The sequence below is a fragment of the Ranitomeya imitator genome, chromosome 7, assembly GCF_032444005.1.
Source record: "Ranitomeya imitator isolate aRanImi1 chromosome 7, aRanImi1.pri, whole genome shotgun sequence".
Lineage (NCBI taxonomy): Eukaryota > Metazoa > Chordata > Amphibia > Anura > Dendrobatidae > Ranitomeya > Ranitomeya imitator.
Genome location: NC_091288.1, coordinates 49,313,747 through 49,341,034, shown reverse-complemented (window position 1 = coordinate 49,341,034; position 27,288 = coordinate 49,313,747). Strand labels below are relative to the sequence as shown.

Sequence of the window (27,288 nt, the reverse complement as noted above, 5' to 3'; positions counted from 1 at the left end):
TGCACGAGAGCTGTTGTCATGTCCAAGCTGCTGTCTGTTACACTCCTGCATTTTACAGGAAAACAATGTTCCAGTGTGCTGTCAGGTGTGGGGTGCGTCACGCTCATGTGTGGGCCGCAGTCCTCCAATGTCTCCAGTCCACCATCTTTAGGAGCCACCAGACACAACTCAGGGAACCCCAAGTTATTTTCAACAAACAAACGTTTACTAGTCAGTTCAAGTTCATCAGGTAGTAACACATGGGATAGGGCACAGCACATCATGCTCCTTACTTTCTTTGCACAACACATCTTCATCCCACCATTTGTTCTACCTTGAGCATCCCTTTGCTCATTGACTCTGTTAGCCCCAGGGATCTCACTTCCTGGTCAGCAGTGCACCCGGGAACTGTTACCTTCCATCTTGGTGGGTCCCTGTCCATCTTCCCCTGTACACTAAAGGAGACAATGTGCCAGCAGCCCCTAGGTCAGACCTTGGGCTCTGGGTGTGACAGGGAAGTTTGCTCGGGATAATAGAATCGCGTCCCACTGCCTCGAATGGTAGACACATGCTGACCCTAGCAGCCTACTAGACTTGAACTTATTACTACACTTCTCTATCTCCTGACACTACCAGGAAGTGCCCACCTCTTATTAACACTAGTTCCCACCCATTGGGCTAGTTCTATCCATTAAATATATCCTATACTTTCCTATCCTATAGACAAAACTTGTTGTTCTTATCTTGTGTTCACCTAAACCACTTACTATATAAACAGTACTTATCTTATCCCTAATCTAACCCTGTGCTTATCCTGCACTATGACCTACTTACATTGTACATTAACACTTTACATTACTTCTATGCTGTACATTACCACCATACAATATAGAAGACGCACATCACCATTACATAGGGAAACCACATAACGTTTGTAGACATAGTGCGATTGTTTTCATCAGGGGTAGAAATGCAGCAGAACAGTCCACCATTATCACATTGGCACTGTCTCTTTCGGCGATTGTGTAGCCATAAACCCTGACGCCTATCAATGGCCGTTTCACTCTCCCAGCATTCGGACAAATTGATTTCATCTGAATGAAGTGAGAGCTGTTGCTGTCTCTCTTTCTACTGATGTATGTGATACGTCTGAAGGCGGGGAGAGTGACGTGGACACTGATTGGCTGCAGGGTTTGCATGACGTCACACAGTTATGCGATCGTTGGGATAGATAGAGCCAATATCGCTGGAATGGTACCAAAACCGGAGGTGAGTATAAGTCCAGTCGTGTTTAACCTTACAAAAAGCAACAAGACTATGATATCCAAAGGCTGTACAGAGCTACCAGTTCTCTACTTATGCACTGGCTTCTCTATAAAATATAATTTATCACAAATGAGTTGCTTGTTTACATGGGAGAATTACTAAATAATTCAGCAGTGTATAAATATACATTGTATTCTTGCCCCAACTCAACTGGTCATAGATCGTGTTGCTCTACGCATTTGCATTTGTCGATGTCCCCATGGACTGTATCTAGGAAGCAACATTATGACAGTAAGTGAATGACTGACCTAATAGATAGTTTGACCTAAAGTTTCATTTTATGTGCGCAACTTTCATACAGAAGTTTTATAAATTGAAATACATACTGTGTGGGTTTTATTTTTATTTTATTTTTTTACTTATTTGTAAAATATTCATTATACAACGAAATGAATGTTCCAAGAAAAAACATTGTCCTACAAACATGCCACTATCATTTTGTTTCGTCTGTGAAAACATGTCAGAGCAAATTATGTCAACAGCTTCATTTTAGATGTAAATCCCGTGGCTGGCAAATACTGACGCACAGAGGAAGGCTTAAAGGGAATAGAAGTGACTTTTATCCGTCCATTGATTTTTTTTTGGAAAAAGTAACTCATACCTATTCTTCCTCTTAAAAGTTTAGAACTGCTCTGATGGGTTTCTCATTCATATAACAAAGTAATACAACTGTTAGTAAATATGTTTAGCTTGTGATGCATTTCTGACATTGATATTGATTTTTTTGTGAACTTTTCCTTAAAATATTTTTCTTCTCTGAATTGTTTCAGTTTTTATATTATATCATTTTAGAACTCAGTTTTTCTAATACAGAGCTGCAAATCCTCATCAGCGTCCACTAGATGGAGCTAATGAGCTTACTGCATACTGGTGGGGTTATCCAGCCTTAGGCTACAAGTCTGCAGTGACTGCAGACTTTGGAATCCCCACATTGCGCACACTGTGTGCTGTGAGGATTCTCCAGTGTCGACACTGGAGGGCGGGCTGTCATGTGAGTGCAAGTATGTGATTTGCATACTTCTGGGCATATTCCGGCTAGACTTGTCTGTCCTCGGTCAATACGCTTGCATTGAGCAGGTCTGCACCCATGTAGTTGTCTGTAGTGCAACTTTCCTGCACAGATCTCCAGTCCATACAATGACTGCTGGTGGAGGATCATGTGACCACACCTGTCCATCGGCCTTGTCCAATTGAAAACCTTACATGAGAAAACTGCCTTTCTATTGGAGGAGACTGGCGGACAGGTCTGGTCACATGCTCCTCCAGCAGCCGCCATTGAATGGACTGCAGAGCTGCACCAGCAAGAGCAGGAGGAGGACCTGTCACACCCGAATAATAGTGCCACAAAATCATCTCCCCAACACATGTGATAAAATAAAGATGACGTGGCCGACCCCATTATCTCATTCTGCAGTCAGCAACAGACAGTATAATACAGCCGCTATAGGAGGCAAACGGTGCAAAATTTTTAACAAAACCCAATTTCAAAAATGTTTTTAAGCCCCAATTTTATGCATTTAAGTAAGAAAAATGTCCCTTTAAGGCTAGAGCTACATGGTCGGACAAGATTGAAATGTTTTTTTACCAAGTCACAAAAATTGCAACCCTTCTGATTTCTACAGGACCACATTTAAAATCCTTAGTTGTGACGGGCAGCACTACATTTACAATCTTAAAATTGCAAAGCCAAAAGTCGCTGTGGAGTGGAGCCATAGCTGGATAGGTGACTTCCCATCCCAAAGCTCTACAGTTTGGGAACATTAGGCAAGTAAAGAAAAATTACCTAGGTATGGGTTTTTAGGCTGTGTTCACATGCTGCTTTTATCTGCAAACAAAACTTGCTTTCATGGCAGTAAATAAGCTGCTTAAAAAAGCAGGTTTTGCTGCATTTTTTGCTGCATTTTTGATGCACTTTTTTGATTTGTTTTTTTTTTTCATGCAGATTCCATGTGTCATTTATCCACAGTACATGTTTAACAAAGTTAGTTTTATTAATCAAAAACGCACGGTTGTGTTTTTTTGCAGCGTTTTTGCACTTCTCATTGCTTTCTATGGCGAAAAAACGTTGCAAGTACGCCGAAAGAATCGACATGCCGCAGTTTTAAAAAAAAACGCAGCAGTTTTCCAATTCAATCAAAAAAAAAAAATCAATCGTGCGCATGAGATTTCTGAAATCTCATAACTTTTTACAGCTCTTAATTTGCATTAAAAAAATGCACCAATGTAATAACTCAATGTGTGAATATGACCTTAAATTGCCGAAATAATTTACCAGTTCCTTTTTATAATTTCTTCCTAAGGCTAAACTATGACAGGTACAGTATATATAAATAGTAGGGAAACAAATCACACGTGTTAATGGATAGAAGTGTGACTTTCCTAAACTGGAAATAGAAATAAATTGTAAAAAAAAAAAAAAATTAAGAAGGGGCCAGACTGCCTAGATCCAACACTGCCGCATCCCCTTCTTGTATATAATTGCTTGAATTCGAGTTTCTTCATGTCGGGTGAATCGGGCTCTTGTAGCGCCAGATAAGAGGCAGAGAATGAGTCACTACACAAAAGAATGGCGCGTTCCCGCTAATACCGGCTGCCTCTCACAAGGTTTTGTGTGTGATATGAAATGTTTCTAGAAAGTGAAGATGAAGTTGCTGTCTGCTCACGTCTTCCTTTTCGCGTTGTGTCTTAGGCTGACCAATTCTCCGGGTTTCACATCAGATCTGTGCTGTGTGTTCCTATATGGAACAGTAACCATCAGATAATCGGTAAGTGGTCTAGACGAGAGGAGGATCTGTAACCATTGACGTCATGAGGTCATTTATCTCCTTCATATATAAATGTCAAAGTAGGGGCTTATCAATCTTAGCACTCAATCGTCCTGGTAAAAAAATGAGCCATTGTAATGAATTAAATGGAAATGTAACACAATCAGCCAGTAATCGCACACATTAGCTAATATTTTAAGCTGCCAAGGTCAAGTACAGATACAGTATAGCAGAACTTATTGCTACTGTATATCGTGGTTTTCTAATTTAGGATTTTATATAGGACTGAAACTTTATCTTAAAACGTTTCTATTTTATTTATTATTTTTATGAAATATATAGTAAATACGTATATATATATATATATATATATATATATATATATATATATATATATACAGATACAGTTGAAGCCAGAAGTTTACATGCACTATATAAAGAGACACATGTGCATGTTTTCAGAATAAACCTTTCCCGTTTTAGGTCGAACGCTCATTTGGCCGACAGCTATGTCTCAGGACCCAAATGCAGCAGCTGCAAACATGAGAACCAGCGTTCTACATGAATAACATAACGTAGAGTTTAAATCCCGTGTTGTCCACATAGCACTTTAAAAAAGGGATCCGTCGCCAGATTTCACAATGCAAACTGCATACATAATTGAATACATCTCTTAGACCTGATGATACTGGTGTATATGCCTTGAAAATGTGTTTCAGAAAGGCTGTTTAATCCATTTTTGAAAGTTTTCCTGCCTGATATTGAAATGTACATTATATGACTTCAGCTATAATTGGACTCCGTCTTGATAAAATGATTAAAAAGCCATTCTTACATGGATTCTCAAAAGTAAGCACATCCGCCTCATTGGATCTAAGAGGTCTATTTTAACAGTGTATGCAGTTTGTGCTTTAAAATCTGTTGACAGATTTTTTTTAAGTGTCTGGAGAGACGGGATTAGTCCTCTGTAGTAAAAAAAAAATAGAATGATTATCTCTGAAGTATAATGAAAAAAATTGTCAAAACTTAAAAAGTACCTTTCACCAGTTTTGGCACGTTAAATTGGCCACATTATAAAATAGTGGCTGCAAAGCTGAATAAAATGTAGTTTTTATTTTTACTTTCTCCTCTTCATTGTGGAAATATTGGCGTATAAAGTTTAAATTCAAATTTTCACTTAGAACAATCATAGCACAGATTCGTCTCTAGAGGCATTGACTTTTTCCTCTGTATAACATTGACCACTCATAAGCAGGTGGCATCATACAGGGGGGAAAAGAACACACCACCGGATAATGTAAGTCTCGGCATGTAATGATACATAGCATAGATCAGTGAGGAGAATAGTCCCGTGTGTCATTACATGTCTCCCACAGACAAAGCCGAGTGTGACATTCTCCATTCTTTTTTTCCAACCTGTATGACCCCTCCTGCTTATGATTGGTCAACATCATGCATGGGAAAAAGTAGCCACCCCCAGAAATTAATCTCTGACAGTGATCCCCAGGTCTTAGCACAATTAGCAAAAAAAACTTTGCAACCTAATATCTCAGCAACAGAGATGACAAATTAAAACATAATAAAACATAAACGCGACCTTTAACTCAACTCTGCAGCCACTAATCCATGATGTGGCAAGTTTAACTTGCTCAAACTGATGAAAGATCCTCCTTAAACCGAAGACCACACAGTTTGTTGCCAACTTAAATATTTACAAGTTTCACTTTGCTACAGTACATCTAGTTTTTGATAGGTACAGTGCTTAACATAAATGAGTACACCCCCAACAGATTTGTCAGAAAACCTTGTTTCCTTTCAGAATCAACATTTTCCGTTTAAACCATACTGCAAAATACTCCCGCAAATGTGGGCCATCGATTGCAAACAAGATTTGATATCTTGCACACATAAAAAGTAATTTTCCTAACAAATTAATTCAAGACCATGTTGCAAAGATGAGTACACCACAATGAAAGTCTTAGAAGCAAAGCTAAAGTTTACAAAATTCTAATTAACAAGAATTCAACCACAGGTCTAATTAATCATTAAACAGGAGACAGTTGACTATAAAAGGGTGTTACTTAAGAAAGATAACTCCTTGCCACGTCATGCTGTCAGCAATGGCAGCACATGGAAGCGAAATGTCACAAGACCTGAGAAACAAAATAATTTTTTTACACAAGAAGGCTACCAGGAGTTCAGCAACACTTTACATATGAGTCAGAATTCTGTAGCAAAAATGATATAAAAATTTAACAAAGAGGGAACTGCAACCATCTCACAGAGACATCCAGGCCAACCACAAAGTTGACACCTAAACAGCGGTATCTTCTGATGAGAAGTGTTGAAGAAAATCGACATGCAAGTTCACTGCAGATACCTAAAGTAGAAAACCACACCAGGGTGAGTGTCTCCCATGAAACAATACAGAGTACACTGTAGAGGATTGGCATACATGTGTGTCGGCCATGAAGGAAGCCTCTCCTAAATTCCATGCACAAAAGCCCGCCTACAATTATCCCGGGCCCATGCTGGAAAACATGAAGACTACTAGGACTCCATACTTCGAAGTGAGGGAAATAACATGAATGTTTTCTGGAATTAATCACTTCAAAACTTTATGGTGTTGCAAAGGTGAGCAATACAAAGAAAAATGCATGGCGCCTACAGTAAAAGATGGTGGTGGCAGTGTCCTTATGTGGGGCTCCATGAGTGCTGCTGGTGTCAGGGAGCTAGATTGCATTCATGGTGAATAAATAGATATTCTGTTCTACATTGAAAGAGAAGATGCTGCCATCACTCCTTGCCCTTTGTAGATGTGCACTTTTCCAACATGTTAATAATCCAAAACACATATCTAAGGCCACTGTTACAGTTCTGCAGAAGAATAGGGTGAAAGTGGTTTAGTGGCCAAGTGTCTCCTGACCTGAACTGAACACCTATGGGGAATTCTGAAGAGGCAAGTTGTCATCACTCTCCATCCAGCATCCATACTTTAAAAGAGGTTGCTCTTGAAGAATGGAAAAAGATGCTGCATTATGATGCCATCTTGTTCATTCCACGCCCTGAAAAACTGGTGCTGTCCTTAAAAATCATTGAGGTCATACAAAATACTAGATGTAGTATTTTTTGATGAGGGGTGTATTCATTTTTTCAGCAACTAATTTGAAGATTTTGTAATGAATGTTATATTAGTGACCCTACTTTAATGTTCCGGATTAAAAAATTGTTCTATGACACTCAGTCTGGTCAAAATTTTGGAAATTGTTCTTAAGTTCAGTGAGATATTGAGTGTACTTATTTATGCTAAGCATAACAGGATGGTAGATTGGTGGCAGTCAAATTGCTTGGACCTTCACCAGCTGGTGGGAAAGGATGTCTGTGGTCCCTTTTTCTCCTCCTGAGGATAGCCATGGAGGAAATGCGTAGAATGATATGTCAGCATGTTTGCATATTCTGTAAGAGTCTTTCAGCGATGTGAAACCATCCAAGCATGTTCGCCCTGCTAATATATTCCTGTAGCCTCTGCTCTAATCATAGTATGAATATTAAAATAAGTTTTGATATACAATGTACTGACAAGTACAAACTCAAACAGCTTTTTCAAATAGAAGACCTTTAGGCTAGGGTCACACCACTGTATTTTCTCTCATCCAAGAGAATCGGGTCGATTATTCTAATCACACCTTGATCAGAGTTTCATCAGAGTGCGATCACAGTGTGATCCAGTTTCTTGGATGAGAGGAAGATGGAAAAAAAAATCTCCATCTTCTCCTTTCTGTCAGTCCGAGAAAATCGGACCACATCTAGATGTCATCCGAGTGCAGTCCGATTTTTTTCCACTGACTCATTGATTTTGCAGGGCCGAGTGTGATCCAAATATCAGATGCAAATTATGCGTGCAACGTTTTTTCCCTCAGACAGACTCTGTCCTAGGAAAAAATTGGACATATGCAGAGACCCATAGAATAACATTGGTCCGAGTATGATACAGTGTTTTCTAATATCGCACTCAGACCGAAAATATGGTAGTTCTAAACAGATCCTGTCTTCAGATTCATGTTGCCTGTTCTTTGAGGACGATTGCAGCCAGGTGTGTCTTCTTCTGAAGTGCTATGACTTTTCAGACTGATCATAATTTGAAAAGCCGGCCAGGGACTATGTGTCTTGGCTGACTAGTCTGAGATGGGTCCCCAGCCGGCTTCTCTCTGTCCCGACTGTCAGACCTTTTCCTATGTCTACATATAGGGAGAATAAATAAGCGTGTGCACAGCCATTTAAGAGAGGTGTCAGAGTAGGTTCCCACACCGTAAGATATATAGCAAAGAAACTCGGCACTCAACTTAACGTGATCAAGTAAGGTTTTAATGGTGTCCACAAGGTAGTAACAGAAACGTTTTGGTCCAGATAATGGACCTTCATCAGTCACTACAAAACAATAATGATGAAATAAAACAAATAAAGTATATACAAACAAAAAATGGTCAGACAGTTATAAATATATAATATGGAGAATGCTATCTAACAAGAAATTTAGACCAGAGGATACGTGAAGACAGCATTTGAGTAATTCATAGTGGCGTAGAGAGTGAAAAAACGAACCCGTTATAGTATATGTAGAGATCTGGGTGGACCCATGAGATCACTTATTGCTAGAGGTAGTCTGTAAACAGGAGAAAAACAATTGGTGGCAGTGGAAGCAGATGATGTGGCGAGATGATATATTGTGGAAGCATACCAGGCTATAACTGAGACTGCTGCCCATTTAAGAGGACATATGGCAAATAAGACGGGTATTGAATCTGAAAATAGGGATAGAAAAATTATTTGGCAATGACAAAAACCGTATAGTGGGAGTATTATATAGTGAAGGCATAGCAGACAAGCAGTTTCTGGCCGTGAAAGAGTTAATATGGGGATAACGTTTAATAAAACATTGGTATTGGTATGTTTTATTAAACGTTTCTGTTACTACCTTGTGGACACCATTAAAACCTCACTTGATCACATTAATTTGAGCGCCGAGTTTCTTTGCTATACACATAGGGAAAGACCTATCAGTCAAATAAATCAGGGCAAGGAGAAGCCGGCCGGAGAGCCAACTCGGACTAGTCATCTGAGACAGACAGTCCTCTTTTCAAAGTATTTACAGAGTGCAAAACCATAGCACTCCAGAATAAAACACATCTGGCTGTAATCGCGCTTGTAGTTCAGGCGTCATGAATCTGAAGGCAAGTTCCCTCTAACCTTGAAGTCTACCATTGTCCAACATACAGTTGCAGATAGTCTTATGTGACTGCGTAGCACCACCAGTGCAAAATCTACAAGCTACTGGACATGTTTGTTTGTAGGAATTTGACTTTACCAATTTATGTGTATTTTCAGGCGTAGCACAAGTATTGAACAGATTGGATGGAAAGCCATTTGATGATGCCGATCAAAGACTATTTGAGGTGAGAAAGAGCCAGGCGTAAGCAGCAATTTTTACAGTGTATGTGAGACCATGGAAACATTTGCACAGTTTTTGGCTGCAGTTGAAAGCCAAATGCATGAAAAGCTTTAAGAACAGTAATTATAAGATCGTTTCACTGTGTGGTAAAACACATGAAGTTAATGATCTACTGATTTTCCCTCTGCTTGGCCTTAAAGTCTCCAGACTCCATCTAACTGCCAAAAGGTCAATGGCACAACAGTGATTGATAATACAGAGATTCGATTTTATACACAACAGTCTTCAGACTTCCAAATAACATTAGAGTTATATATAAAAGTGAAATCCAATCAAACACTGTGGTTACTTCATAAATCTTTACGTATATATTGTGTCCCTATGTGTGTGCATAGCAGTATACATTGCACCCCTACATGGGCACACATACAACTTATGCAATCCTTAAAGTGGTGTTTAATATGATCCATGCAAACGTATCAGGTTGATTGATGGCTGAGATTGCCCTCATTATCATTTCTGAGATCGAGCCACCAGAAGATCCTCTTGTGCATCCATCCAAGGGTCAAGCTATGCAAATCTTGTAAAGTGATTCTGACTGCATAAAATGCCCTGTCGCTCTCTTGGTAAAGCTGAGTAGTTCAGTGCATTGTCCCATCTACTTTTCTTGCAATTATCTCTGCCTTATATCACCTTGATTGACAGTAGTTCGGATTTTACAGATACCAGAGAAGGGCAGAAATAGATGGAAAAAAGGTAGGCGGGAAGGTGCAATGAACTGTTTGCCCAAACCAAGGGTTCACCAAGTGCTTATGCATGGTCTGAACTGTCATTCTTTGCAGATATACTCCCTTAAAGAATATGGATATGCTGTATTACAGGAAATGTAATAGAAAATTTGGATTTGGGAATAAAAATGTTATATTTATACATAGTGTGATGCAGTGACCCCTGTTACAGCTAAGGGGCGCTGCATGTTCTCAGAATATGCACAGAGGCGTATTGAGGCCATGGGAATGCATGGCAGTTGTGGGCATAACTATGATGGTGAGATAACATCCGACATTATTGTAAATGGCCGGTATGTGTCGCGGAAGAGATTCTCTGCGCTGTAAGCTTGAAGTAATGTTGTTCCGGGACCTGTAGTTCCACAATTGTTTGTAGCTTTAAAGGGAGGCTTACAGGGTTAGTCAGAGAGCTGGGTGGGACTGACTAACCACACACCTTCCACCTATGGGGGTTACAGCTACATAATGTGACCAGGGTTTGGTCGCATGGTTCAGAGTTGGACCTTAATGGTCAGAGTGTGAGGTCCTGGATGGCCTGGGTGTTGGAATGTCCTGGAGTGGACTGGATTCCTGGAAGCACATGGTGTGGCCATGGACTGAAGGCCTGTGTGTTGGAAGTTCCTGGGACTGGTCTTCCTGAATAGCTCATGGAGAGGCCATATGTGCGGAGTCTGTGACAGAACTACGTTGGGGAAGCTACTGTTCCCACTGCGGGTCTGGACTGTCTGGAGTGTCCTGGTCACAAGGACGGTGATCCCAGTTAGGCAGCTTCCCTTGGAATCAGGACTGACAGGACTCAGTGAGTGGAGCAGGAGCTTCTGTAAGGTAACTCCAGATAATGGGTTACGGGCAGACGAGTATCTGCCATTGCAACAGACTGTTAATGGTTATTATGTTCCACTGATGTATATAATGAACTGTTCATGTTGCGGTTTATGAGTCTAAATAAACCGGAATAGACTGTTTATGTGAGAAATCGTGCCTGAGTGCTCTAATCCTGTTTCCAAGCGAGTGTCCGCGAACACACTCAGAGAGCGCTATCTCACAATTGTTATACAGTACAAAGATAAAATGGGGCAGATGCTGCCTAGTCTAAGCCTTGCTTGATAAGTTGAATTTTCTAAGGGTACCGTCACACTGAAACGACGCTGCAGTGATACTACAACGATGCCGATCGCTGCAGCGTCGCTGTTTCGTCGCTGTGTGGTCGCTGGAGAGCTGTCACACAGACAGCTCTCCAGCGACCAACGATCCCGAAGTCCCCTGGTAACCAGGGTAAACATCGGGTTACTAAGCGCAGGGCCGTGCTTAGTAACCCGATGTTTACCCTGGTTACCAGCGTAAACATAAAAAAAAAAACCACTACATACTTACATTCCGTGTCTGTCCTCTGGCGCTGTGCTTTCCTCTGCACTGTCAGCGCCGGTCAGCCGTAAAGCAGAGAGGAGACGTCACCGCTGTGCTTTCCGGCTGCCCGGCGCTCACAGCCAGTGCAGAGAAGCACAGCGCCGGAGGACAGACATGGAAGGTAAGTATGTAATGTTTGTTTTTTTTACGTTTACGCTGGTAACCAGGGTAAACATCGGGTTACTAAGCGCGGCCCTGCGCTTAGTAACCTGATGTTTACCCTGGTTACCAGTGAAGACATCGCTGAATCGGCGTTACACACGCTGATTCAGCAATGTCTGCGGGAGATCCAGCGACGAAATAAAGTTTCAAACGATCTGCTACGACGTACGATTCTCAGCAGGGTCCCTGATCGCAGTAGCGTGTCAGACACAGCGAGATCGTAACGATATCGCTGGAACATCACGGATCGTGCCGTCCTAGCGATCAAAGTGCCACTGTGTGACGGTACCCTAAGTCTCTGGTCGGGGCGGGCACACAGACCCCAAGCCTCAATGCAGCAAAGAGGAAGGAATGTGAACAAAGATGACTTGGCAAACACAGCAAACTCAGGATTAGCAGGACGGATGAAATCGAACCCAATAGAGATGAATGCAAGCACAAGCACAAAAGCATAGATGGTGGAGCATACCAAGCATAGGACTATCCGAAGACACAGGTGAGTATCTTAAAGGGAACCTGTCACCCCGTTTTTTCAGATTGAGATATAAATACTGTTAAATAGGGCCTGCGCTGTGCGTTACTATAGTGTATGTAGTGTACCCTGATTCCCCACCTATGCTGCAAAATACATTACCAAAGTCGCCGTTTTCACCTGTCAATCAGGCTGGTCAGGTCGGGTGGGCGTGTTCACAGCGCTGTTTCTTTCTCAGCTTTACGTTGGTGGCGTAGTGGTGTGCGCATGTTGAGGTGACTAATCCACTGTGGGCACGTGAACAAGGAGCACGAGATCTGCGCTATCACCCCCTGTCATCGGTGGGGGCGGCCATCTTCCTGCGGCCGCGCGTGCGCAGATGGAGTGCTCTGCTGCACGGGGCTTCAGGAAAATGGCCGCGGGATGCCGCGCGTGCGCACAAGAGATCGCGGCGGCCATTTTCCCAAAGCCGAGTTTGCATCTCGGCTTTGGGAAAATGGCCGCCGCGATCTCTAATGCGCACGCGCGGCATCCCGCGGCCATTTTCCTGAAGCCCCGTGCAGCAGAGCACTCCATCTGCGCACGCGCGGCCGCAGGAAGATGGCCGCCCCCACCGATGACAGGGGGTGATAGCGCAGATCGCGCGCTCCTTGTTCACGTGCCCACAGTGGATTAGTCACCTTAACATGCGCACACCACTACGCCACCAACGTAAAGCTGAGGAAGAAACAGCGCTGTGAACACGCCCACCCGACCTGACCAGCCTGATTGACAGGCGAAAACGGCGACTTTGGTAATGTATTTTGCAGCATAGGTGGGGAATCAGGGTACACTACATACACTATAGTAACGCACAGCGCAGGCCCCATTTAACAGTATTTATATCTCAATCTGAAAAAACGGGGTGACAGGTTCCCTTTAATGGGCCTCAAATTGGCTCTGGGAAATTATATCACAGCTCCACTTGCAAAAACTGACGTGGAGCAGAGGGCAGCAGACCCAGGAGAAGGAAGCGGAGACCGAAACATGTGTGTAACACTTAGTTTTAGAAAGCATAAGCATAAATGAGACAGTCAGAAGATGCACCACCCGTATCATAGTGACACATGCAGTTTGATGGACTGTTGCATCTCTGGCTCACGTAAGACTTAAAGACTTAGTCCCCTATTCATCCTATTCACTTTAAAAAGTTGAAAAATTTTGTAAGTTTGTAAAAAAATGTTCAATATTTTGCGCTTTCACACCAGTATGGGCCAGCTCTGCCAATATTGGCTGAGCCAGGGTGGGATGGTGGCAGGATAGGGCGCTCATCTAATACATGAAGAAATATGGTGTACCTTACGCTACAAATCTTACTCCACAGAGCAGGGAGAAGCGCATTTTATACCCTGTCTAAGTAGTGGCTTCTTTTCTTGACACCTTGGAAGAAGCCAACATCTGTTTTTTGTGGTGCAAATAATAAATATGTCTAAAATGTTTGGGCTACAATAGTAAATCTCCCAAAATATTTTCAGGATGTGAGTTCTAAATTGTCCTGTAATCTACATCTTATTCACTGTTTCGTTACCTCTTGTGTTGGTTTAGGCTTTTGTTATCTTCTGCGGACTTGGAATTAACAACACGATAATGTACGATCAAGTAAAGAAGTCATGGGCAAAGCAATCAGTGGCTCTAGATGTAAGTAGATGTTTTTAAGTTTGTATGTGAAAGTACTCTTCATTAGAGATGGGTGGATACCTGTATGTTTGGGTGAGGCGAGTTCGGCTGAACAGTTTCAAAAAGTTCGGGTTCGAGTATCAGAACAGTACCCGGACCTGAACCCGGGACCCCATTCACTTGAATTGGGGGTTGAATATCCAGCGTTTGCTGTGCTGTCATGTGCAATCACAGCTTCTGATCGTCATTGAAACCATCCCCGCCAGTCAGAGAGCCGCGGTTCCCATGCTGTCAAAAGACAGCGTGAGCACTCAGCTGTAATTGGAGGTATAAAGTTTACCTTCGGTCACCAGAGTCAGCTGATGGGACAACTGCTCTCATCATCCAACACCTGCTGCCACTAATAACAGCGAGAGCAGGAGCGGCAGATGGGAGTATTCCTCAGCCGTCCCTGTGCTGTAAATAAATAATTTAAAATGAAACCCCGGCGTGGGTTCCCCTGTATTTTTGCTAACCAGCCAGGCAATACTCACAGCTGGGGGCTGCAACTCTCAGCTGTCAGTTTCAGCAAGGCTGGTTATCAAGAATAGAGGGGTCCCCACGCCATATTTTTCAATTATTTAAATAAATAATTAAAGAAAACGGCGTGATGTTCCCTCCATTTTTGACAACCAGCCATGCTAAAGAAGACAGCTGGGGCTGGTATTCTCAGGCTGGTAAGGGGCCATGGAAACGGCACATATATTAGATGCGCCAATTCTGGTGCTTTGCCCAGCTCTTCCCACTTGCCCTGTAGTGGTGGCAAGTTGGGTTCATATTTGTAGGGTTGATGTCACCTTTGTATTGTCAGGTGACATCAAGCTCATGGCTTAGTAATGGAGAGGCGTCTGTAAGACACCTATCCATTACTATTCCTACAATTGTATTGTAAATAAAGATACAGCCAGAATAAAGTCCTTTATTAGAAGTAAAGCAAAACACAGTTTTCCTTTTTTATTTAAAAATAACAGACACAGTTATACTCACCAAACACCTATTCCACCGAAGCCCTCGTTCTCCTGTAATAAACCAAGAATAAAAAACAACAATATCCCTCACCTCTCCATGGTTCTGTCCCACGCCGTAATCCATGTCTGGGAAAAAAAACAGTTTTCAACCTGGATGGTGCCAAAATACCACCGTCCAGGCTGAGAACCACTGGTGACTGAACTGCTGCGTGCGAAGCCTCAGTGACTGGTGGTGACATCATCAAGGTTACCTCCAGTCACTGAGGCTCCGTTCCCAGCCTGGCTGAACTGCCGTGACCTCGGTGACATCCCTGCTAGTACTGTGGGAAAAACTCAGTGGTGCTGAGGTAATAAGATTGAAATTGACTTTTTGCAGTCAATGTTCTGCAGTTTCTTTGATGAAACCTTCATATGTTGAAATTACTCTACTTTTATGAAAAGCTGTGGGTAAAATGGAAGCCAATAAATAAATTGTAATGCTTTCGATCCACGAGTGTTGCATAATAACTTTTCATTATAGGATATTTACAACCTTACTATAAAAGGTAGAAATGCACATTTTAAAGAACAAAATCAGGAAAGATAAAACACGTTAACCTTACATAATTATTTAAGCACAAGAATAAGCCAGAAATATTTTCTCTGATGTTGATCACAAGATCCCACTTTATCTTCACTTATCCCTTTTGTGCTTTATTGATCATAAAAACACTTTTTTTCTTGCAATGTCCATTATTATTGTAATGCTTTCGTTTTCTAAATGGAATAGTGATTTAAAAATATAACTTGCATTAATGATAAAAGAGCAAACTTTAAATCCAGATAAGGAGAGGAACGACCACAGTAAAAGTACTTTCTCCATTTAACCCATTAGTTGCCAAATTAAAATTTTTACAAGTACAGAATTTTCAGAAAAGGGCGTCTCAATATTCAATTAAAAATGACAATGACATGATTTCCTATTTTGAAAACATTCATTTTACAAACACAACACAAAAAATTGGACCTAATTATAAAAATTTAAAAAATCTTAGTTGCTAGAAGCTAAAGATTAGGCGTCCCCAAAAAAGGACATTGGTAGATAATGGGTTAATGCAAATATTCTTCCATTCTGCTATAATTGCTAGATTTCTCTTCCTCAGTGGTTTTGAGACTACTTCATAAGTACACAAATAAGTGTAGCAACATTCTAAGGGCCTGCTCTCTGTCCTTAGTTGCTGTCATGAGATGTTAAAAAGTATTATAAATTTTGTTTAGGCCTCTTCAGGGGTTAAAAGGTAATATAATGGTAAAGTTGTATGACTTTTATAACCTTCTATTTTCGGAAACACTTTCTCCCTTCAGTCAGATGGTTTGTAGATCTTTAGCCATCACATTTTCTCATACGTCATGTTTGCACATTTTTGTGGAAGACTATATTATAAGACTTCTAAATTACTACTTTTGCATACTTGAAGACCAAAGATCTAAATCAACAGATCTTAAAGGGAACCTGTCACCTGAATTTGGCGGGACTGGTTTTGGGTCATATGGGCGGAGTTTTCCGGTGTTTGATTCACCCTTTCCTTACCCGCTGGCTGCATGCTGGCTGCAATATTGGATTGAAGTTCATTTTCTGTCCTCTGTAGTACATGCCTGTGCAAGGCAAGATTGGCCTTGCGCTGGCGTGTACTACAGAGGACAGAGAAAGAACTTCAATCCACTATTGCAGCCAGCATGCAGCCAGCGGGTAAGGAAAGGGTGAATCAAACACCGGAAAACTCCGCCCATATGACCCAAAACCAGTCCCGCCAAATTCAGGTGACAGGTTCCCTTTAATTTTTAGAACATGTTTGAAGAATTGCAGTTTTAAGTCACAGCATAAGTTCTTGGACTTAATGTAGATATGTCCCGATGTCATCGTGCCTTGCCATGAACTTGTAGATACCATCTCAAAGAAAGAATTTTCAGTTACAATTTTTAATCAGTGCACATTCCAACAAACTTATATGGGTGTTCCAAGAATCCGAGATTATTGTGCATTTTCAGATTGCCTAGTCTACATCCGCTCTTAATAGTAGACAAGATTAGTAAATCTCTCCACTGTTGATGGAGAAAACGCTAATAAAATGACTGTCCTAATCACCAATGATTCTTTGTAGAGGGCCACATTTAAAGAGGTTGTCCAGGCCAGGCTCTGCAGCAACTCTTTGTGAATGCAAGCTAGTGAATCCTCACAGCATGCACAGTGCGCACTATCAGGATTCTTCATTGCTGGAAGTGGGCGGTCATGTGCTGCAAGTATGTCATTTGCATATGTCTAGAAACATTCTGACTACTTGAGCAAGGTCACGCACGTCTAGTCGGCACGTGACCGCATGTATGTAAATCACATACTTGTGGTCACATGCTCACCCGGTCCCTTTACCGCTACCGGAGAATCCTGACAGTGTGCACACTGCATGCTATGAGGATTCACAAGTCTGTAGTTACTTGCAGTAACTACAGACTCGAACCCCAAGCCTGGACAACCCCGTTAAGCTTTCCTTAGCGTCTATAAAATAAAGTATGTCTACCTGCCTATTAGCCAGGAGTGATGGGTCAGTATGGACAAGTGCATATTAATGGTTTTTATTATGTATTGGCAAGTAAATTCATTAGCTAACATTTCACCATTGTATCCTACATTTTGGGCATACTTGTACAATCTTCGTATTTCCTAAGGGATGCCATCAGTCTGGAAGGCTAATAAAGGATGATGATTATTCTTTTAACACCCAACTGTCTCATATCACATTAAAGTTTATCTTTAGCCCTGGGCAACCACTAAAACGGCACAGTTTCTATTACTGAACTGAATTTATAGAACAGACACAGAAAAGAAGAAGTAATTATCTGAATTTTACAAAGTGACTTTTAACTTAATAGAATATGTTTTAAAAAGATGACAGGTGATCATTATAAAAATGTTCATGTTGAAATAGAACCTGATTCCTTGACATAATCCTAATAGCCCTATTACAGGAGAAAAGAAAATTCTCCTGTTATGTGTGTCTACATGACCAATAGTGAGTTTCATGTACAGGGAACATTATGCGAGAGGGTGCTATTCTTACTAATTAACTCACAGGAATTCACATGTCAAGGTAAGGCGTCATTTTCTATATTATATTAATAATAAAGCCATATAACCCAAGATAAAAAATCTACAAAGCAAAGCAAAGACAAGAGTAGCTTCTAGGAGAAGGGATCTAGCCAAGGTTGGTTCCATCACCTTTTCTATTGGGTGGTGCAGACTTGTGATGGATTTCAATTTCCATAGGCAATAAAGAGTTTGGAAATAAACCAAAAATTGAAGAATTCATGCATGGATCAAACAAGTGTCAGCATCTTCCCTTCTCGATGCCCCAAATGCCCTTACCCATACTGAATATATAGTCACATAAATTACAAAATAACCATGCTCTGAACTAACTCCAGCCTTGTGTTTTCAATGTAAAAGGGGGCAACATTGATTTGTTGGGTTGACTATCTTGGGTAAAACTATTGGACCTCATCATTTATGGCTACAAGTGCTTCTGGCCCATATAAACTTTTTATATGGCCATACAAGGGTAATACAAGTGTTGAACATGCATAAAAAACTCAAATGTATGGATTGTTACATAAAAGCATGTATTGTGTAATTTAAAGGGGTATTCCACTACTTGGACAACTTAATATTCACCCCCATGTAATATAAAAGTACCCTATACTCACCGACTGTACTGTCACCATTCCAGGTATATTATCACCCTGTCTCCAGGGGCTTGTCTTACATTGTCATGCTATGTGAGCACTGCAGCCAATCAGCAGCTGCTATTGAGCTACTGAACTCTCACTTTCTTGAGACAACCCCTTCTTAAATACTTTATTCCCCCATGCAAAATAAAAATAGCCTAAACTCGCCTTCTGTATTGTGGCCATTGCAGCTATGTTGGTATGGGGTCTCCCAGGGCTTGCCTGACATTATCATGCTATGTGAGCACTGCAGCCTATCAGTAACTGCTGTTGGGCTGCGGCACTCTCACTTCTTTTAGGTTCGTCCGAGGGAAGTGAGATATATAGCAGCCGCTGATTGGCTGCAGTGCTCGCCAAGTGACATAACCATGCTACTGTAGGTAAGCCATGAAAGACCCAGCACCCACATCTCTGGAATAGTGACGTGTGAGGGGAGACTATAGGATACTTTTAGTTTACATGGGGAAATATAGTATTTTAAAAGGGTTGTCATTGAAGTGGTTAATTCTTTTAAGTTGTTGCAAAGTGTGCCAAGTAGTTGATTTATTTCTGGGATTATCTAAACCCTATATTTGTCCAATATGGTGAGGTAGAGATTAGTTGATTGTAAATGTAATATATATATATATATTTTAACTTCTCTTTACACAGGTCCTTTCCTATCATGCAACTTGTTCGAAAGCTGAAGTTGATAAATTTAAGGTAAGGCAATGTTTCCAATTGTTATTCTGCTTCTACATGCTACAGCGAATAGTCGGAAGCATAGTGGTGCGAGCATACGGCTGGGGTCACACCACATTTGTGTCCTCATTTATGACTCTCGTCTGGGGCTTTTGTCTGACCCTCCAAAAACCACTGATTTCAATGATGAAAATTGAATCCAAAATATCAAACTTTAGCCTCTGTGCCGGTGGTGTCCATCTTTTTAGCCGGACAATGTAACATAATCCAGAACATTCAAACTTTTAGGCAGCTCAAACTAAGAGGCTTAAAAAGGGCCAAATTTATCATAGTGGTTCATACATTTGGCCTGTCTTGTCTAAGTTTACACCACCATATTGGGTGGGGTTTTGTTTGTATATAAGAGAGTTTTTTGGCTCAGATTTAGCTAAAATTGTGGAACATTTAGGTTAGTAAATCTGCCTTATTATTTCTCACAGAATACAAAATATTACACATGTACATCTTGTATCCCTGTAAAGTTTCTGTTCTGTTTCTTTTCTTTTTTTATTTGCTCTTCTTTCTTGTTCTTTCCTTGAACTATTCATGAAAAAGCAGAGCAATTTTAACCTAAGATTGCATCTAGTTATCTCTATGCTTTCGGCTTATCTGCAGGCAATTCTTAATCTCTACTGCGCCATCAGTAAACGGAGAACCGGGAATAAAATTATTCAGTTTTACTATGCATGACAGTTTAACTAGATTTATGAAAAATACAGAAAAGACTTCGCTAACAAGGGAAAAAGAAGAAAAGTTTTGTCAAAATGAAATATTAATGTACAATAGAGAGTTTAATTGCTTCAGTCTAAATGGACTGCATTTTGTGATAATATTATTAGTCATTGTACTCATAGTAACAATAGCAATAGTAATAGTAATTATAATAAGATCAATAATGATTATTATTATTATAATACTTCCAGTAGTTATAATACTAACAACAATATTTATATTACTAATAATTATTATTGTTGGATTATTATTATTAGTAGTAGTAGTAGTACTTATAATAGCAATAATAGTAGTAGTAGTAATAATACTAGCAATAATAATAACTGTAAATAGTAGTAATAATAATATAAAAAATTTAGTAATAATAATAAATGTAATAATTTTAATGGTGTTCAATTATTATTAAAATTATTATATTTTTAATGGTGTTAAATTGTTATTATTAATATCATTAATAATAATAATAATAATAATAATATAACCGTAATAATAACAGTGGATGACTTTTATTTTACGTGGACTGAGATGTCCATACCGCCAGCAGAGGTGATTTCTCCCATCTTCACACCCGTCAGTAACTAGGCAAATTTGCCATCCAGAAGTCTGTAGAGTACAATATGTTACCTTTACAGCCTCCTTCTGTCCAATTAATCCATAAACATGTAACAGCCTTCATGGATCACATTTGGCACATAAGACGCCATCTGGATAACAGCTATTAGAAATAAAGAAAGCCGAGATTAAATATATATAATATGCATGTGCTATATCATATAATCTCCATAGACAGATATTGGGATAAGTGAGGGTCCTGGTAAAGAGCTTAATGAATTGGCGCTGTCATTTGAATGCTATCTTTTCCACAAGTCAGTTTCAGAAAATTTTGAATTAACGTGTCTATTGTACTGTAAATGCTAATATTGCAAAATATTCCAATATGCCTGAAAAAAATGTTTCAAAGTGGAAGTGTTAAGCAGCCACAAAAGCTGATCCAAAAAGTGGTGGACTTTGAAAACTCCCTAATGTTCATGTGCCTGGCAAGTACAGATTTCCTGTCTTCTGCGGCATCACTCACTGCAGGATTTCAAAGGACTTGTGGAAGTGACATCAGCACAAGAACTTTGCTCGGGGAGCTTTATGAAATGGGTTGAGCTCCATGGTTATGAAATGGGTTTCCATGGTTGAGCAGTGTCACATACGCCTAAGATCACCAGGTGGATAGCAAGCTTGGGCTCTGGAGTATCGTCAATGTTCTCTGGATCGAAGACGAGTCACATTTAACTATCTGACGGCCAGCTGCTTGAAGAACACGACCTACCAAAATGAGAAGAGCCTACTATACTATGTTGGCGGAAGGAGGCTGTTTGTAAGGGTTTGAGCTTGAGTCATGTTTTCATCTGAAGGGAAGTCCTAAAGGGGTTGTCAATTACTCAGACAACCCCTTCTCATCCCCTATGTTTCCACATATTAAAATTACACTTCTACTCACCTCAGGTGCCGGCGCCATTACAACGATGTCGGCATAGGCTCACCCCAGCACTCACGTGACTTTGTTAGTGTTGGCTTCTCACTCCTGTCTTTTGGACAAACTAGACATATGGAGAAAGTAGGAATTATAGCTGCTCTCTCACCTCCTCCAGATGTCAGATTTGGTGGAGAAGGGGAGAGTAAAGCCAGTACTGATGGCTACAGGGATGGCGTCACATTGTTATAGCATGCCTGCATGGGAAGAGCAAGTGCCGATACCGCTGGAACAGTGCTGGCTCTGGAAGCGAGTATAGGTGTTATTATTTTTATGCAGGGAAACGTAGGGATTGAGAATGGAATGTCCAAGTAGTGGACAACCTCAACAGGATAAAAATATATTTCCGATAATTGTATACTAACTACTTTGTGTCAAGGGCTTTGCGAAAGTCCATTCTTGTTAGAGCATGAATGTGCCCTGTGATCAAAGTGAGGTTCTTCAAGACATGGTTTGAGGAGTTTGGTGTGGAGGAACTCCAGTGGCTCCTCAGAGCTCTCATAATTGAACACCTTTTGAGATGAATCTTGATTTTATCAGTTGCAAGCAATACAGACTTTATAGTCCAATATCTATAAAAAAAAAATGTTGGCAGAATGGGCCCAAATTCCCAAAGACACCCTCCAAAATCTTTAGTTGAGCGGTATTCATATCTAGTTTATTCACATTTATATCCTGTCTGCCACAATATTTCACAGTCTGGAAGAAAGTAGGCTTCTTCTAAACGCAAGTTGTTTGTTTTACGTGGTGAATGGTATAAAAATGGAGACAGTGTTTGTTTTCTGAAGCCAGTTTATTCCGATGTCGCACAACCACAGAGAAAAGACAATGATGTCACTAGTAAATACTGTATGAAGTTAAAAATATCTCAGCATTTTGCAGTGGGTGGATAGTACGAGATGTGAGCTCTTTTTTCAGATCTGCCACTGCCTAATGTTGCTCGTTAATGTTTAAGGCTTTCACCTCCGCTGCTTGGTCACATTGACTGCTTGCCTGCGTGGGTGAATGAAGCTCCCAGAGGAAGGGCTCATTAAGTTGTCTTGGTCTCCTCTATAGCACAGGAATGAGCAGTGACGTTGTTCTCCTCTTATACAATACATGCATATGCTGTCAGGAAGATGCCTACCTCTGGAATTAATAAAGGAGCTTCTATAGATACAATGTTATCCCTAGATATTCATTGTAGGTATGTTTTCTAAAGAGAATTGTAACTTTTTTATCATTTGAGCTTCTGTTGTGCAATGTCAGCAAGCGAAGGTTAGGAGAACCTGTCATCAAAATGCTGATTTTTCTTTGCAATTTTTGTTTTTAACTGTATTCTACACCAATACAATAGATATAGTCTATGCTATGTTTTTGTTTAATGTCTTCATTAAAGGGAATCTGTCACCCCCTAGGACGTATATGACCTATTCCTAAGGGCATACAGGTAATAGAAATGTTACACCACTAGTCCAACCTGTCTGACTCATATTAATGGTCTTCATGCTGAGAAATTTTATATTCTATCTTTAAGTTAATTATTTCTTCCAGACTCCTGGGCGTGCGGTGCCTGGAAGAATCCCTGCCTCCTGTCTTCATTGTAATACTTACCTCGTCCCATTCTGGTCAGTTTTGGCCCCAGAATCCCACTCCTGTACCCTGCACTCCCTCAGAAATACATACCTCATCCTCCCTTCTATGGACGCTGCATTCAGGGAACTTCTGCGCAGACGCCGGCAACTTCCACTCCAGTGACCTCCGGTGTGTGCACCGACAATGTGCTTTCCCTACTTCATCACTTCCTTTCTGCATAGTCATCGCCATGTACACAAGGTTCCTAGCAATACCTGCAGGGAGGAAGTGGGGAGAGCATATTATTGGCACGCACATCGGAGGTCACAGTGACTTGCCGGCACCTGTGCAGAAGATCACTGAATCCAGCGCCCATAGAAAGAAGGATGAGGTATGTATATATGAGGTAGTGCAGGGCGCAGGCACGGGATTCTGGGGTCATAACTGACGCTGATGGGAGGGGGTAGTATTACAATGAAGACAGGAGGCAGGGATTTCTTCCAGGCACCGCACGCCCCGGAGCCTGGAAGAAATCATTAACATAAAGACATAATATAACATTTCTCAACAACAAGACAATTACTATGAGGCATACAGGTTGGACTCGTGTAACATTTCTATTACCTGTGTGCCCATATTAATAGGTCATATACTGTACATCACGTGGGGTGACAGATTCCCTTTAAGTGGTGCCCAAACAAAACACAGTGCCATACAGCAAAGATAAAAATGGGGCCCCCATTATTTCACACAACAATGGATATATCACCTGACTACAGTTTCAAGCTTCCCATGCTCTGTTCAGCCCACATCTGTAGTATTTAACAAATTCATTAATCGCTCTTTTGGTTTGCTGACACCACCGTAATTTCTTCCCAAGAGCGATCCGACAAATATTGGATCACTCGCAGACCAAAAATCGCTACTTGTCCAAGTTTGATCTGATATTCATATCGCACTTGGCCATGCAAGTCAATGAGTACGTGAACAATAGCAGACACCCCTCGGATGTCATCTGAGTGCAGTCCGATTTCCATGCTCTGACACAATGGAAATGATGGAGAAATGTTGTTCTTCATCTTCTCCTCATCCAAGAGAATTCCATCACACTGTGATCAAACTCTTAATCAACAGAATTCTCCCGGATGAGAGAATCTACAGTTGTCTGCACCGATCACTGGCTCGCTCTTCTTATCTGCATCTCAAGAACATTTCTAGAATTCGCCCTTTTCTTACTTTCGACTCTGCAAAAACTCTTACTGTTTCACTTATTCATTCTCGTCTGGACTATTGTAACTCTCTACTAATCGGCCTCCCTCTTACCAAACTCTCCCTGCTCCAATCTGTCCTGAATGCTGCTGCCAGGATCATATTCCTCACCAATCATTACACCGATGCCTCTACCTTGTGCCAGTCATTACACTGGTTACCCATCCACTCAAGAATCCAGTACAAAACTATTACCCTCATCCACAAAGCTCTTCATGGCTCAGCACGACCCTACATCTCCTCCCTGGTCTCAGCCTACCACCCTACCCGTGACCTCAGGTTAGCATCGTCAATAATCAGAACCTCCCACTCCCGTCTCCAAGACTTTACACGTGCTGCGCCGATTCTTTGGAATGCACTGCCCAGGTTAATACGATTAATCTTCAATCCCCACAGTTTTAGGACGGCTTCACACTTGCGAGTTTTACGGACGTAAGAGCGCAGAAACTACGTCCGTAAAACTCGCAAAAAATACGGCACAATTATTCTCTATGCCCCTGCTCCTATCTGCCGTATTAAACTGATCCGTATTATACGGCTTTCTACGGCCGTAGAAAATCGCAGCATGCTGCGTTTGTCACCGTATTGCGCAAATAAAACGTCAATGAAAGTCTATGGAAGCCCCAAAAATACGGATTACACACGGACCAGCAGTGTGACTTGCGAGGAATATGCAGCGCTGTTAGAGAGAAAAGCCGGTAATTCAATTACCGGCTTTTGCTTTCTCCTTCCTAAACCCGACATGATATGAGACCTGGTTTACATACAGTAAACCATCTCATATCACCATTTTTTTTGCATATTCCACACTACTAATGTCAGTAGTGTGTCTATGCAAAATTTGGCTGTTCTAGCTAGTAAAATAAGGGGTTAAATGGCGGAAAAAATTGGCGTGGGCTCCCGCACAATTTTCTCCACCAGAGTAGTAAAGCCAGTGACTGAGGGCAGATATTAATAGCCTGGAGAGGGTCCACGGTTATTGGCCCCCCCCCGGCTAAAAACACCTGCCCCCAGCCACCGCAGAAAAGGCACATCTGGAAGATGCACCTATTCTGGCACTTGGCCACTCTCTTCCCATTCCCGTGTAGCGGTGGGATATGGGGTAATGAAGGGTTAATGCCACCTTGCTATTGTAAGGTGACATTAAGCCTAATTAATAATGGAGAGGCGTCAATTATGACACCTATCCATTATTAATCCAATACTAGTAAAGGGTTAAAAAAAAACACACACACATTATTAAAAAATAATTTATTGAAAAAATCACAAAGGCTGTTGTATTAATTTATTCTACTCTCAATCCACTCACTGAAGACTCTCGATCTGCAAATTTAAAAAAATAAATAAACCAACAATATCCTTACCTTCCGAGGATCTGTAAGGTCCAACGATGTAGATCCATCTGAAGGGGTTAAAATATTTTGCAGACACGAGCTCCGCTAATGCAGGCTGCTCATTTCTGCAAAACACCGGGGAATGAAGCTAAATATAGGTCAATGACCTATATTTAGCTTCATTTGCGGTGAGGCGCCCTCTGCTGGCTGTTCCTAGATCGTGGGAACTTTCCTAGAAAGCTCCCTTGCTCGAGATCATAAGAGGCGCCCTCTGCTGGTTGTCCTCATATGAACTCGAGCCAGGGAGCTTTCTAGGAAAGCTCCCATGATCTAGGAACAGCCAGCAGAGGGCGCCTCACCGCAAATGAAGCTAAATATAGGTCATTGACCTACTTTACCTTCATTCGCTGGGTTTTTGCAGGCAGGAGTAGTGTTGCATTAGCAAAACTCCTGCCTGCAAAATATTTTAACCCCTTCAGATGGATTGACATCGTTGGACGTGACAGATCCTCGGAAGGTATGTACAGTTAGGTCCATATATATTTGGACAGAGACAACATTTTTCTAATTTTGGTTATAGACATTACCACAATGAATTTTAAACAAAACAATTCAGATGCAGTTGAAGTTCAGACTTTCAGCTTTCATTTGAGGGTATCCACATTAAAATTGGATGAAGGGTTTAGGAGTTTCAGCTCCTTAACATGTGCCACCCTGTGTTTAAAGGGACCAAAAGTAATTGGACAGATCAAATAATTTTAAATAAAATGTTAATTTTTAGTACTTGGTTGAAAACTCTTTGTTGGCAATGACTGCCTGAAGTCTTGGACTCATGGACATCACCAGACGCTGTGTTTCCTCTTTATTGATGCTCTGCCAGGCCTTCACTGTGGTGGTTTTCAGTTGCTGTTTGTTTGTGGGCCTTTCTGTCTGAAGTTTAGTCTTTAACAAGTGAAATGCATGCTCAATTGGGTTGAGATCAGGTGACTGACTTGGCCATTGAAGAATATTCCACTTCTTTGCTTTAATAAACTCCTGGGTTGCTTTGGCTTTATGTTTTGGGTCATTGTCCATCTGTAGTATGAAACGACGACCAATCAGTTTGGCTGCATTTGGCTGGATCTGAGCACACAGTATGGCTCTGAATACCTCAGAATTCATTCGGCTGCTTCTGTCTTGTGTCACATCATCAATAAACACTAGTGACCCAGTGCCACTGGAAGCCATGCATACCCAAGCCATCACACTGCCTCCGCCGTGTTTTACAGATGATGTGGTATGCTTTGGATCATGAGCTGTACCATGCCTTCGCCATACTTTTCTCTTTCCATCATTCTGGTAGAGGTTGATCTTGGTTTCATCTGTCCAAAGAATGTTCTTCCAGAAC

General features: G+C 41.1%; 1 protein-coding gene across 1 annotated transcript in view; it reads left to right on the top strand.

The window, feature by feature from the left end:
• Nucleotides 1-27,288, top strand: part of PDE11A (phosphodiesterase 11A) — a 572,166-nt gene that overhangs the window by 345,650 nt on the left and 199,228 nt on the right. The window contains exons 7-10 of the mRNA XM_069733206.1: nucleotides 3,995-4,070; nucleotides 9,456-9,523; nucleotides 13,933-14,025; nucleotides 19,422-19,472. Coding sequence (XP_069589307.1) covers nucleotides 3,995-4,070; nucleotides 9,456-9,523; nucleotides 13,933-14,025; nucleotides 19,422-19,472 — 288 coding nt within the window. The remainder of the gene's footprint in view (nucleotides 1-3,994; nucleotides 4,071-9,455; nucleotides 9,524-13,932; nucleotides 14,026-19,421; nucleotides 19,473-27,288) is intronic.